The sequence below is a fragment of the Amblyraja radiata genome, chromosome 13, assembly GCF_010909765.2.
Source record: "Amblyraja radiata isolate CabotCenter1 chromosome 13, sAmbRad1.1.pri, whole genome shotgun sequence".
Classification (NCBI taxonomy): Eukaryota; Metazoa; Chordata; class Chondrichthyes; order Rajiformes; family Rajidae; genus Amblyraja; species Amblyraja radiata.
In genome coordinates this window covers 40,335,693-40,349,501 of record NC_045968.1, presented here as the reverse complement: position 1 = coordinate 40,349,501, position 13,809 = coordinate 40,335,693, and the positions used below count along the sequence as shown (strand labels likewise).

General features: G+C 45.7%; 1 protein-coding gene across 3 annotated transcripts in view; it reads left to right on the top strand.

Annotated features, from left to right (window-relative positions):
- Positions 1–13,809, top strand: part of hps3 (HPS3 biogenesis of lysosomal organelles complex 2 subunit 1) — a 39,607-nt gene extending 25,798 nt beyond the window's left edge. For all 3 annotated transcript variants that reach the window (XM_033031870.1, XM_033031868.1, XM_033031869.1), the window contains exons 12-18: positions 362–592; positions 2,664–2,840; positions 4,952–5,152; positions 6,853–6,951; positions 7,696–7,902; positions 10,949–11,039; positions 13,127–13,809. In XM_033031870.1, the coding sequence (XP_032887761.1) occupies positions 362–592; positions 2,664–2,840; positions 4,952–5,152; positions 6,853–6,951; positions 7,696–7,902; positions 10,949–11,039; positions 13,127–13,254 (1,134 nt within the window). In that variant the 3' untranslated portion in view covers positions 13,255–13,809. The remainder of the gene's footprint in view (positions 1–361; positions 593–2,663; positions 2,841–4,951; positions 5,153–6,852; positions 6,952–7,695; positions 7,903–10,948; positions 11,040–13,126) is intronic.

The following is a 13,809-nucleotide window of genomic DNA, read 5'->3' as shown; positions in this document are numbered from 1 at the left end:
CTTGCTAAATGTCCTTTTGCTAAATGTCCTCATCTCCTTTCTGAAGGTATGTCCTAGACTCTCCCACTACTGGAAACATCCTCTCCACATCCATTCTATTCAGGCCTACTCTTTCATTAAATTACAGGTACTTTATAATTAACCATTCTAATAATTACTTATAACAATTAGGCATTATAATAATTAATGATAATAATCGGTCATTCTTCATAGATTAACCACTTATTTTGTTTAATATGAGTGAAAAAAAATATTTTTTGCAAAAAGCAGGATCTCAATTTTGTAACTATGGAAGTATGTTGTAAAATGGTGTTTGTTGCTTGCATTTGGTGGAGCAGTGACATTATTTTTAATTCTGTAGGAAATGGCAAACCAGGTTTTGCAAGTGTTCAAGCTGACGGAACCAACTCAAATTCCCCACGCCCTGTGCAGCCCCTGCATGAGAAACGTGTGCCTGAGAACAGCCTGGGACCACCTGGAGAGACTGGACTCCATCAGGCAGTCGCCCCTGGTGTCACTTACCAAAGCAACGGTGGCGCTAAGAATTGAAGACCAGCACAAATATCACAAGGCCATGAGGCAATACCCAGAGGTAAAGTCCAAGGCAGAGTCTTCGCTGCCCACTTTCAAACTCTTGCTTCAGTAAATCTTGCCTTTCAGGGTGTCCCAAACACTTTGCAGTCATGAGTTTGTCATTGTTTTAATGGACGAATTGGAGTCTTGCGCTCAAGAAGCTCTGACACCATCAGTAATAGCTATGGCGGCACGATGGTGCAGTGGTAGAGTTGCTGCCTCACCGCGCCAGAGACCCGGGTTCGATCCTGACTATGGGTGCTGTCTGTACGGAGTTTGCACGTTTTCACCGTGAGCATGTGCATTTTAATCGGGGGTTCTGGTTTCTTCCCACACTCCAAAGATATACAGATTTGCAGGTTAATTGGTTATAGTAAAAATTGTAAATTGATCCTAGTGTGTAGGATAATGTTAGTGTACGGGGGATCGCTGGTCGGCACAGGCTCGATGGGCCGAAGGGCCTGTTTCCACGCTGTATCTCTAAACTAAACCGATCCATTAAATCGAGTGATGAATAAATGTCTGAAGAAGGGTCGCTTCCCGAAACATCGCTTATCCGTGTTCTCCAAGGATGCTGCTCCTGTCTTTACTATTTGCGTTATAGTTTAGTTTTAGTTTCAAGATACAGCACGGAGCCAGGCCCTTCAGCCCACTAGGTCTGCGTCGACCACTACACCCGTGCACTTGTTCTTTCCTACACACTAGGGACAGTTTACAGAAGCCAATTAACCTACAAATGTGCATGTCTTCAGAACGTGCAATGAAACTGGATCACCCGGAGAAAATCCACATGATCACAGGGTGAACGTGCAGGCTCTGTACAGACAGCACCGGTAATCAGGATCGAACCTGTGTCTCTGGCGATGTAAGGCAGCAACTCTACCACGGTGCCACTATGCCTCCCTTTATAGTCAGGTGTCAAGTTTGAAAATGGGAAGTTGTGAATTGAAATATCACACAGACCAGCTCCCGACCATAGACTCCATCTACACTTCATGCTGCCTCAGAAAAGCAACCAACATAATCAAAAACCTGTTCCACTCTGGTAATTCCTTTTCCCCATTCTCGTTGAGCTGAAGGATTAGAAATGTGAAAGCGCACATCATCAGACTAAGGAGCAGCATCTTCCCCTCAGTTATCAGGCTTCTGAACGGTCATTCCATTAGTTGGGGTACTGTCTGATTCACCTCCACCCCATTGTGGACATTGGACTTTGTCTCTGGAACTGGTGAAACTACAATGCTGATAACTATGTTCTACATTCTGTATCTCCCCCTTTACTCTACCTGTTGTACATAGAACAGTACAGCACAGGAACGGGCCCTTCGGCCCACAATGTTTGTGCCGAACATGATGCCAAGTTAAACTGATCACATCTGTCTGTACGTGATCCATATACCTCTATTTTCTCCACTTCCCTTCCCATTCCCACACTGACCTTTCTGCCCTGGGCCTACTCCACTGTCAGAGTGAGGCCAAATGCAAATTGGAGGAACAGCAACACATATTCCACTTGGGCAGCTTAGAACCCAGCGGTATGAACGTTGATTTATCTAATTTCAAGTAATTCCTGCATTCCCCCCTCTCCCCCCCCCCCCCCCCCCCCCCCACCCTAGTTGTTCTGCTAATTCCACTGTTCGCATCCGTTGTGTCCCCGTTGTCCCCCACCCACAATAGACCATTCCTCAAGTCATCTCCACCCTTCCTGAGGTCATCTGTTGCCAACCCTGTTTTGTTACTGGTCCTTTTCTCCAGAGGTGCTGCCTGACCCGCTGGGTTATTCCATCATCTTGTGCCTAACTTTGTGTTGTACTCGAGTTTGGCTTGATTGTATCCATGTAAAGTCTTATCTGATTTGATAGGAGAGCATGCAAAGGAAAACTTTGCCTATAACTAAACGTTATTCCCATTATGCTGTATCTGTACACTGTGGGCGGCTTGTTTGTAATCATGTATAGTCTTTATGTTGGCCGGATAGCATGCAACAAAAAAGCTTTTCACTGTACCTCGGTACACGTGACAACTATAAACCTGAACGAGAAGCCCTGGGTTACTGGCTGTTTCATTAACTTCCTGCTTGCTTTTGGTAGATGAGATTGGTTAGCGGATTTGTGGAAGAACCCAATCTCGTGCGACATCACGGCGTCGTGGCAACGGACTTGTCCCGAGAGCTGGAGAGAACGCAGCCGGGCCTCTTGGTGGTTGCGTTCGTAGCTCTACTGAAGAGTGACAAAATCACCCTTGAGGAGGCTGACTTGTTCTTTAAGGTATTTTAGCAGTTTTCTTTATGTATGTCGAAATGACTGTGGAGTCATCTGTTCATCAGCTGCAAAGAATTTGGAGCAGTGAAGATGACAAATCACCAATTATGACAGACACAAAAAGCTGGAGTAACTCAGTGGCTCGGACAGCATCCATGGAGAAAAGGAATAGGTGACGTCTCGGGTTGAGACCCTTCTTCAGACAGAGAGTCAGGGTAGAGGGAAACTAGAGGTATGAAAATGTTCAGAACAAATCAGAGCCGGCACTGATGACCCTCTCCCTCCATCACTCGCCCACCCTAGTCATCTTACTAGTTTCACTGTCATCCTGCTTAGTTTCACTATATAAATTCATTGTTCTTTGTACATTTTCAACAAAGCATCACCTATTCATGTTCTCTGGTGGAGGACACCACAGCTACGCTTTGCCAGGCCGACTTTACAAAGCTGCCATGACAACAGGCCTTCATGGTCAGGTCAAGAACCCTGCACTTACAAACTGGGACTTGAAAATGGCGGCAAAACTGGCGAGTCTGTTTATTGTGTAGGAATGAACTGCAGATGTTGGTTTACACTGAAGATAGACAGAAACTGCTGACCCGGAACGTTACCCGGAGATGCTGCCTGTTCCTCTGAGTTACTACAGCATTTTATGTCTGACATTGTTTACTGTCTCTGTATACTACTACTATACACTTTAACTGTATCTGAGATGCTTTTCTAAGATGTATCTATGTGCTGATGTATAGTGATACTTGTACTAAACTGAATACAAAAATGAAATTCACAAATAAATGTACCATTGAGATGCTGCCTGACCCACTGAGTTACTCCCGTACTCTGTACTTTTGTACTTCATGAATAATGGCAACAGTTTAGAAGATTTTTTGATGAATAGAGTGTTTGGAAGTTAAATGCTAGTTCCAATTTCCCAGGCTGGAAAGTGTTGGCTTTTACGCAGTTTTGTAGAGATGTTTTTAGAGAATTTGAGTAAATATAAATGTCACCACCAGGAGGAGCTAATGGTCTTTATTTGTTAATATCTTTGTTGGAAAAGGGCTTGATGCTGAATAAGATCAGTGGTGTAGTATCGGAGGCCATTTGGCCCATTGTCTGTGCTAGTCCTCTCCAGTTAATCCAACTCCTCTCTCCTATCCATCTTCCTATCTCCTCTTCCTTTGTTGGAATTAATTTTGAATAGGTAAAAACAGACTGGCAATTTGCAACCAAGCATGTCACATTTACACAGTCAGCTGCAAACCTTAGTAAAAAAACATCGGTGGCACAGTTGTTAGAGCTGCTGCCTCACAGCACCAGAGACCCGGGTTCGATCCTGACCTCGGGTGCTGTGTGTGTAAAGTTTCCACACTCCCCCTGTGACTGTGTCAGTTTCCTCTCGGTGCTCCAGTTTCCTCCCACATCCCAAAGACCTGTGAGTTTGTAGTTTAATTGTCTCTCTGTAAATTGCCCCTAATGTGAAGGGAATGGTTGAGAAGGTGAGATATCATAGAACTAGTGTAAACAGGTGATTGATGGTCGGCATGGATTCGATGGGCCGAAAGGCCTGTTTCCATGCTGTATTTCTAAACCTAAACTAAACTAACTCTAATCCCTTTGTGTAAAATATGTCTGCTTGCTGATAACTTGGGTTTTACCAGCCTGAACACGTAGGAGCACAAAGTGCTGGAGTAACTCAGCAGGTCAGGCAGCATCTCTGGAGAAAAAGAAGATGTGACATTTCACTTCGGAACTGAGAATCAGGGGAAAAGGAAACGAGAGATATAGACAGAACGATCCTCCGGGTTTGCCTTTCCGAATTGTTGCATGGTCTTTTCCTGTCCTTGCATGTTTCCACTTTCGAAGTTCCACTTCAGTCTGAAGAAGGGTCTCGACCCGAAACGCCACCCATTCCTTCTATCCAGAGATGCTGCCTGGCCCGCTTGAATGACTCCAGCATTTTGTGTCTGTCCACATTGTAAACCAGCATCTGGAGTTCCTTTCTCCACTTTTGAAGTGTTTGCAAGCTGTAGTTGAGAATGCTGGGGAGTGCGGTAAGAAGCTGATGGTGGGGAGTGTCAGGGGTAACGACTGAGTGATTGGCTTTTTGTTGTTGGCAGGGTCTCTGTGGTCGAGACAACAAAATCGATGAGGCAGAGACTCCACAGGTGCTGGTCGACTTCTGGGAAGCCACGTTGATATCCTTCACTGAGGAAGTAGTGATCGAGCGTCTCCTGATGAAACTGGTGTCGGTGTACCTCCAGAGGACAGCCCGGAAACTAAATCCTGACCAGAAACCGCTCAAGACAGTGGAGGAACTGGTATGTCTCTGCCGCCCAGACCATGAATTCATCTCCACGGGTACAACTAAGTGGTAGTGGTGTTGATAACAGTCCGTGAACCCAGGGAACATTGAACGAAGCTTCTCTACCGGATGCAGTCTGCAACCTTAGTCCCACAGTTATGAACCCACATGAAGCTAATTATATGGGAAGTTTGTTCATTAGAGACACAGCGTGGAAACAGGCCCTTTGGCCCATCGAGTCCGCACCGACCAACAATCACCCCACACACTAGTTCTATCCTATTTACACTAGGGACAATTTTACAGAAGCCAATTAATCTCCAAACCTGCACGTCTTTGGAATGTGAGAGGAAACCGGAGCACCCAGAGAAATCCCACACAGTCACAGCGGAACATATAAACTCCATACAGACAGCACCCCTAGTCAGGATCGAACCTGGGTCTCTAAAGTTGCAAGGGACCAAATCCATTCTGGAACATGCCTATAGGTTCAGCATACACACTCCAATGCTATAGCAACTCTATTGATGTACCACTGTGCTGCCCCTAACAGTTTTTACTGTAAACTATGGTTGTTCAAAGAATGACCATGAGAATAGTAACAACTTCAAGGTTATGTGAGGAGATAAAGTTTTAACATTGGAGTGGGTGTGTTGGACCTATAGGTATTTTCCATACAAAATTTGGTCAATTACTCTTGGCAGGGAAATCTGGAACCAGAGATCATTGGTTTAAGGTGAGAGGGAAAGATTTAATAGGACCCTGAGTGGCAACTTTTTCACTCAGAGGGTAATGGGTATGTATGTAACGAGAGGTCAGAGAAGGTAGTTCAGCATAACATTGAAAAGACACTTGGACAGGTACGTGGATAGGATGTACCTATAGAAAGGAGATGAGGAGGAATTTCTTTAGTCAGAGGATGGTGAATCTGTGGAATAGGCTGGTGCTTATGAACCAAATTTTGCAGAGATAATTCTGTCCTTGCTCCCAATTCTTATTTCCACACATATAATGTGAGCTGCTGGTGAAAAGTTGGCACTTTGTAATGGTGCCTCAGAAACCTGTAACAGCAGGGTGAGGTGGCGTATGCCCATAGCTGGCCGAGGCCTGCGGGTGGGGTTGGTAAGAAATGTCACGGAGGTTTTAGTGTATATTTTAGTATAAAGATCAAGACCATGGAGTGGTGATGAAGGCAAAGCTACGAGCGCTCACCATTATTACACTTGATTGTTCCTTTGTACGTGTTCATATGGTGGAATCGTGACATTTCCTTCAGTGATTCCACACCCCATGGACTGCTGTTGACCGCACTGGTGAAGTTGGCTTTATTGTCCACCCACAACAAAGTTTACTCCCCATCAGATGTTATACCAGGCCTAAGGAAATCCTTCCATGTTAAAATAAACTTCAATGGGGTGTGGTCACAGTAAGAGATCTAGATATTAGAATTTAAATGGCTTGTTAATTTTTGTTAAAAGTGACCAAAAAAGCTGTTCCTCTAAACTCTAAACTTTTTCTCCAGATATATTGCCTGACCTGCTGAGTTACTCCAGCATTTTGTGTCTATTGGCATGTGTCTGGACAGGAAAGGTTTAGAGGAATATGAGCCAAAACACAGACAGGTGGGACAAGTGTAGATGAGGCATCTTGGTCAGCGTGGACAAGTTGGGATGAAATATTACTCAATTACTCTAATCCATTTTTTTTTTCAAACAGATCAATTCGTGTGGTCATTTCAAGAAGATTTATCCATGGATCCACATTATCAATGAATCCAGTTCCCAACTACCTTCTGAAGATCTGCAGAAATTGCAGGTTGGTGCTTCTTGGACTCAGTCCAACATCACATCAAGTGTTGTGCATGTCTTGCTGTCAATGTCCAAAGCCATCCTCGAGTCATCATTTTGTGCAGCTCAGTGGCGCAGCGGTAGAGTTGCTGCCTTAAAGCACCAGAGATCCGGGTTCAATCCTGACTATGGGTGCTGTCTGTATGAAGTTTGTACGTTCTCCCTTGGGTTTTCTCTGGGTACTCCGGTTTCCTCCCACATTGCAAAGTCGTGCAGGTTTATTGGCTAATTGGCTTCTGTATATTGTCCGTAGTGAGTAAGATAGAACTAGTGTACGGGGATGATCGCTGGGCAGCATGGACTCGGTGGGCTGAAGGGCCTGTTTCCATGCTGTATCTCTAAACTAAAGCTAAAACTAATAACTATCTTCTTAAGGCCTTGCCTCCACTATGTTCAGGAATGTGTGTGGAATGAGCTTCCAGTGGAAGTGGTGGCGGCAGGTTCGTTGGTATCATTTAAAAATAAATTGGATAGGCATATGGATGAGAAGGGAATGGAGGGTTATGGTATGAGTGCAGGCAGGTGGGACTAAGGGGAAAAAGTTGTTCGGCACGGACTTGTAGGGCCGAGATGGCCTGTTTCCGTGCTGTAATTGTTATATGGTTATATGGTTACAATTGAGAGGTGACAGTAAGGGTCTCGAGAGGGTATGAGTGAGTCTGATACTTTGCACGCCGATTGGTATCTTATGAGCGTTTTGTTTTATTCACAGTCCATTTTGTGCGGTTCTTCGATCGACATAACATCAGTTCTTCATCTTCTGCAACAACTCCCCGATGACGATGCTGCTGGTCTAAGTATCCGTGCACTGTGTGACACCAGGCTGGGTAAATGTGAGCAAGTAACTGACCTGCTGCTCGACAGATGTCCAGAAGCACTTCTATCATTTGCTGCGTGTGAGATGCAGCAGGGAAACCAGGTTTGCCTCAATCTCTTTCTCCAGGCATTTAGCCTTCTGATTCGAGGGCAATAAATGTATTGGATACAGAAATGGAATCTAGGAACATTTAGGACACTGACTTTAGAGATACGGCGCAAAAACAGGCCCTTCAGCCCACCGATTCCGCGCCAACCAGCGATCACCATGTACACTAGCACAATCCTACACGCTAGGGACAATTTACAATTTTACCAAAGCCAATGAACCTACAAACCTGTACGCCTTTGGACTGTGGGAGGAAACCGGAGCACCTGAAGAAAAACCACGTGGTCACAGGGAGAACGTTCGAACTCCGTACAGACAGCAACCGTAGGCAGGGTTGACCTTGGGTCCCTGGCACTGTAAGGCAGCAACTCTATCACTGCGCCACTGTGCAGCTTTTGTTTTGTGGACCATTCAGTCAAGGAAGACCGAATCCTACATTCCATCACCAGACCATGGTTCTACCATGCAAGTATGCGGCACAGTGGCTCAGGGTTAGAGTTGCTGCCTTACAGCGCCAGAGACCTGGGTTAGATCCTGATCTCAGCTGCTGTCTGTGAAGTGTTTGCACGTTCTCCCTGTGACCGCGTGGGTTTCACCCATGTGCTCCAGTTTCCTCCCACATCCCAAAGGTATGTGGGTTTGTAGGTTAATTAGCCTCTGTAAATTGCTCCTGTGTGTAGCGAGTGGTAGCAAAAGTGGGATAACATCGTTTTGTTTAGAGAGATAAAGCACAGAAACAGGTCCTTCAGCCCGCTGAGCCCACACCGGCCAGCAATCCTGCACTATGCTACACACTGACACTTGGGACAATTTACAATTTTTACAAAAGCCAATTAACCCACAAGCCTGTACAACTTTGGAATGTGGGAGGAAACCGGAGCACCCGGAGAAAACTCACGCAGTTAGGGGGAGGGCGTACAAGCTCTGTACAGACAGCACTACAGTCAGGATCGAACTCGTGCCTCTGGTGCAGTTAGGCAACAGGTCTGTCACTGTGACATGATACCCGCCCCATAGAACTAGTGTGAACGGGTGATCGATGGTCGGCGTGGACTCGGTTAGCTGAGGGGTTTGTTTCCATGCTATATCTCTCAACTAAACTAAGTATTTCTTAAATACGATAATTTCTGGTTCAACTGCCCTTGTAAAATAACTACTTCAGTTCAGTTGGCAGAAACCTTCAGATATTCGTTCACTTGTCCCATAGCGACACCGAGCTTGTCAGTAAGGATAACACTTACTGTACTGTACTATTCCTCCAAACCAAACCATGTTCCACCTTCATATGAAGCTAATGATTAAAGATCCCATGAAGGTAAATGAAGGAAGGGAGAGCGTTCTCCACTTCAACTTCTTCCTGCTCTCTGTGGAATAGTTTAACAAATGGACAGGGGAGTAGCACATTTGGTTTCCAATGCTTGCTCCACCACTCAGTAAGATAAATGCTGATCTTCTGTTTCGATACCACTTTCATAGAGTCATTCAACGTGGAAACAGACCCTTCAGCCCAACTTGCCCGCACCAGCCAACATGTCCCATCTACACTACTCCTACCTGTGTGTTTGGCCCATATCCCTATAAACCCGTCCAATACATGTACCTGTCTAAAAACTGGAGAAACTCAGTGGGTGAGGCAGCATCTATGGAGCGAGATGCTACCTCACCCGCTGAGTTTCTCCAGCTTTTTGTCTACCTTCGATTTTTCCAGCATCTGAAGTTCTTTCTTAAACATGTACCTGTCTAAATGTTTCTTAAACTTTGCGATAGTACCTGCCTCAACTACCTTTTCCGGCAGCTCATTCCATACACCCACCACCCTTTGTGTGTAAAACTTTACCCCTCTGGTTCACAGTAAATATTTCCTCCCTCACCTTAAACCAATGCCCTCTTGTTCTCGACGCCCCTACTCTGGGCAAGAGACTCTCTGCATGTACCTGGTCTATTCATCTCATTCCTGAACTGATTCCACATCCTTCGATATCCACAAATCTATCTCGCTGAGTGTCCACAGTTGCGCTGGATAAAGAATTCCTAAAATTTCCAAATCTCAAGGTAAAGATATTTCTGAAGAGGGGTCCAAACACAAGACATTGCCTGTTCATGTCCTCCGGAGATGCTGGCAAATCCGTTGAGTTACTCCAGCACTTTGATTTGATTTTCTTCTCACTTGCGTCCAGAATGGTCCACTCATTATTTTGAGCTGCTGAGGACAAGCACCAACATTTCTCTCACCTCTCTCTTTCGTCGGAGGTTGAGGGAGACCTGATAAAAGTACATCAAATTACGCAAAGAACATATAGCGTAGCAGAATCTATTTCCCAGGGTAGGTAGTCAGAACCTTTTTCCCAGGGTGGGAATGTCAACACTAGGGTGAATAGCTTTAAGGTGAGAATGGGAAAGTGTAATGGAGATGTGCGGGATAAGTCATTTTACACAGAGTGGTGGGGGCCTGGAACGCATTGTCAGGGGTGGTGGTGGAGGAAGATACGATCGTGGCGATTAAGAGCTTCTTAGATAGGCACATGGAAGTGCGAGGAATAGAGGGAGGTAGATCATGTAAAGGCAGATGAGATCAGTTTAACTCGCTGCCATGTTTGGTACAACCATTGCGGGTCGAAGTTGGCAACCTGTGCTGTACTGTTCTGTGTTTTATTGCATCACCCTTGTTAATAAGCATGAGAATTTAGTGCATTGCAAAGAGATTACCAAATAATTAGATATTTGTTCACTCCTTTTTGTGCAAGAGGCTGATGAGCTGATCTTGCATGGCTCCATCAAAGATTGCCAACTTATATAAAATTAGGTGCGAGCTATGACACAGGAGTGCAGTGCACTGACTGACCCAGTATTTGTTCCTACCTTTGTCCCCGCTGACTGGTTGCCCTTCATTCTGTGTGAAGGCTCCGTGGACTGCATTTGGCTCCATTCCTACACCAATGTACAGAATAGGAATTTCTCCATCGCTCTGCTTTCAAACTTGATTAAAGCCTTGGGCAAGGTTCTTCCCATTAACGTACCCTCTGTGTTTTGCTGCTTTCAGCCTCTATGGTGGAAGAAGCTGTTGCCAGAACTTTGTGAAAGGACAAGAGGACCTGGAGGAGCGAATCAAATCCTGGTGTCTTCACTGCAAGGTATGTACTTGGGTCTCTCACTTTTCAGTAATGGATTTGGTTCTGATCATATCCCTGCCACTAGCTAGCTGCACTTTATTAAGGCTTATCTTGAAGATGCCTGAAATCAGCCACGAGAAGGCAAATCCCCTTCCCATTCCCACACTGACCTTACTGACCTGGGTCTCCTCCATGGCCAGAGTCAAGGCACACGTAAACTGGAGGAACTGCACCTCCTACTCGAACTTGGGGCAGCGTACAACCCAACTGTATGAATGTTGGCTTAATATGTAGGAAGGAACTGCAGATACTGATTTACACCGAAGATAGACACAAAGTGCTGGAGTAACGCAGTGGATTAGCCATCATCTCTGGAGAAAAGGGACGCATGACGTTTTGGATCGAAACCCTTCTTCAGACTCCAGTCTGAAGACTTCAATCTGATAGTTCAGTCTGAAGAGTCCAGTTCAAACTACTCCGAAGAACTAGTCCGACCCGAAACTTCAGCCATCCTTTTTCTCCAGAGATGTTTCCTGACCCACTGAGTTACTCCAGCACTTTTTATCTGTCTTTATTTGAATGTTGAATTCTCTAATTCCTCCCCCCCCGCCCCCTCATCTTCCTCCCCTTACTTTTTTTCACCCCTCCTTCCCTGTGCCCAACCTGGACTCACATCCATTTTCTCCCCTCCACTTTCACCTACATTCCTTCTTCTGGCTTGACAATTGAGTTGACCCATTGAGTTACTTCAGCACCTTGTATCTTTTTAAAGCATTTTTATTGTTTCTTCTTCAAACCACTTCCTGAGGAGAAGTTTTTCCTTTGCAGCTCTGGTGAATTTATCTTTTCAAATAAACAAATTAACCTGCATTAGGTCCTTGTCCTTCTGTGCCTATTTAACTGCCTGTCTAAGTCTCTTAAGCAAAATGATGGTGTCTGACTATCACATCTCCTGGCTGTACTTTCCCGATGTCAAGCAACACCTGGGCAGCAGGGTGGCGCAGCAGTACTTTCCCTATAAACCTCTTTAAAACTCCATCCTCGACCTCAATGCTAGGCTCTCTTGTTTTTGATACTCCTATTATGTGAAAGATTCTGACTATTCTATCCATGCCACTTATAGATTTCTATCAGGTCACCCCTCTGCTTCCATCACTCAATGGCAAACAAGCCCGGCCTGTCCAATCTCATAACTAAGGTCCTCTAATTCAGGCAACTTTCCGGTGAAGTCAGTGTGAAGAAGGGTCCTGTCCCGAAATTTCACCTGTCTGGTTCGATCCTGACTACAGGTGCTGTCTGTACGGAGTTTGTACGTTCTCCCTGTGACCGCATGTATTTTCTCTGGGTGTTCCAATTTCCTCCCACGTCCCAAAGAAGTACAAGTTTGTAGGTTAATTGGCTTCTGTAAATTGTCCCTAATGTGTAGGATAGTGCTAGTGTATTGGATGATCGCTGTTCAACACAGACTCAGTTTCTCTTAAAAAGATACAGAGTGCTGGAGCAACTCAGCAGGTCAGGAAACATCTATGGAGAACATGGACAGGTGACGTTTCGATTCGGGAGCCTTCCTCAGACTGAACATGGATAGGCGCCATTTCGGGTCGAGACCCTTCTTCAGATGCTGCCAGACCCATTGAGTTACTCCAGCACTTTATGAACTTTCTGATGAATCTCCTTTTAGAACAGAGATGAGGAAACACTTTTTCTCACAGAGAGTTGTGAGTCTGTGGAATTCTCGGCCTCAGACGGTGGTGGAGGCCGGTTCTCTGGATACTTTCAAGAGAGAGCTAGATAGGGCTCTTAAAGATAGCAGAGTCAGGGGATATGGGGAGAAGGCAGGAACGGGGTACTGATTGGGGATGATCAGCCATGATCACATTGAATGGCGTTGCTGGTTCGAAGGGCCGAATGGCCTACTCCTGCACCTATTGTCTATTGTCTATTTGCGACTCTCTCCACAACAATTACGTTCATTCTATAGTGTGGTGATCAGAGCTGCATGCAGTACTTCAGGTGAAGTCTCGCCAGTGTTGAGTGAAGTAGTGTGTTTCTGAAGTTGTACGTTTCTGAAGTTGTGCGTTTCTGAAGTTGTGCGTTTCTTCCTCCAGAGACCCTGGCAGTGGTGGCTAGCGTTCTCCCTCCTCTGGATTTCCTGAGGCTGCTGCCAGATGACGGCACTGCATCGTTTTTCCTACCTCACCTCCTGGAGTGCAGCAGGAAGAGTTCAATCAGCTGACCCATGGCCCGCGTAGGACAGGGCGAGGATGTGCCGTGGTCTGACCTCGGCAGCTCTGGAAGGAAGGGCGTTATTTTGCCTCAAGTCTGGCACTGGAGATAACAGCAGGCTGGAGGGTGCAGACTAGAGCTGTGAATATCAGCCCAACACTATCGCTGACAGACGTAGAAAGCCTCGCTGCAAACTTAGTCGTGTGAAGTTGCTGCCTTACTCCCTGATCACATCGCGTGTCGGAGTAGAAATTCACACCATCGTGGCAGTGTTCACAATCTGCTCACTCACACTCTCTTGTGACAATCCACGCTATTCAAACAGCAGTATTAATGAACACTCCAGCAAGGATCGAGTGCCAGTGGGTCAGAGAATCTTTTGCAAAACTTTGCTGGAGTTTCTATTTTTAGCCAATCTGAATGCTGAATATATCGCCAAATGCCACATAGTGCCATTGGCGGCACAGTGGCGCAGCTGGTAGAGCTGCTGCCTCACAGCACGAGAGACCCGGGTTCAATCCTGACCTCGGGTGCCGTCTATGTGGAGTTTGCACCTTCTCCCTAT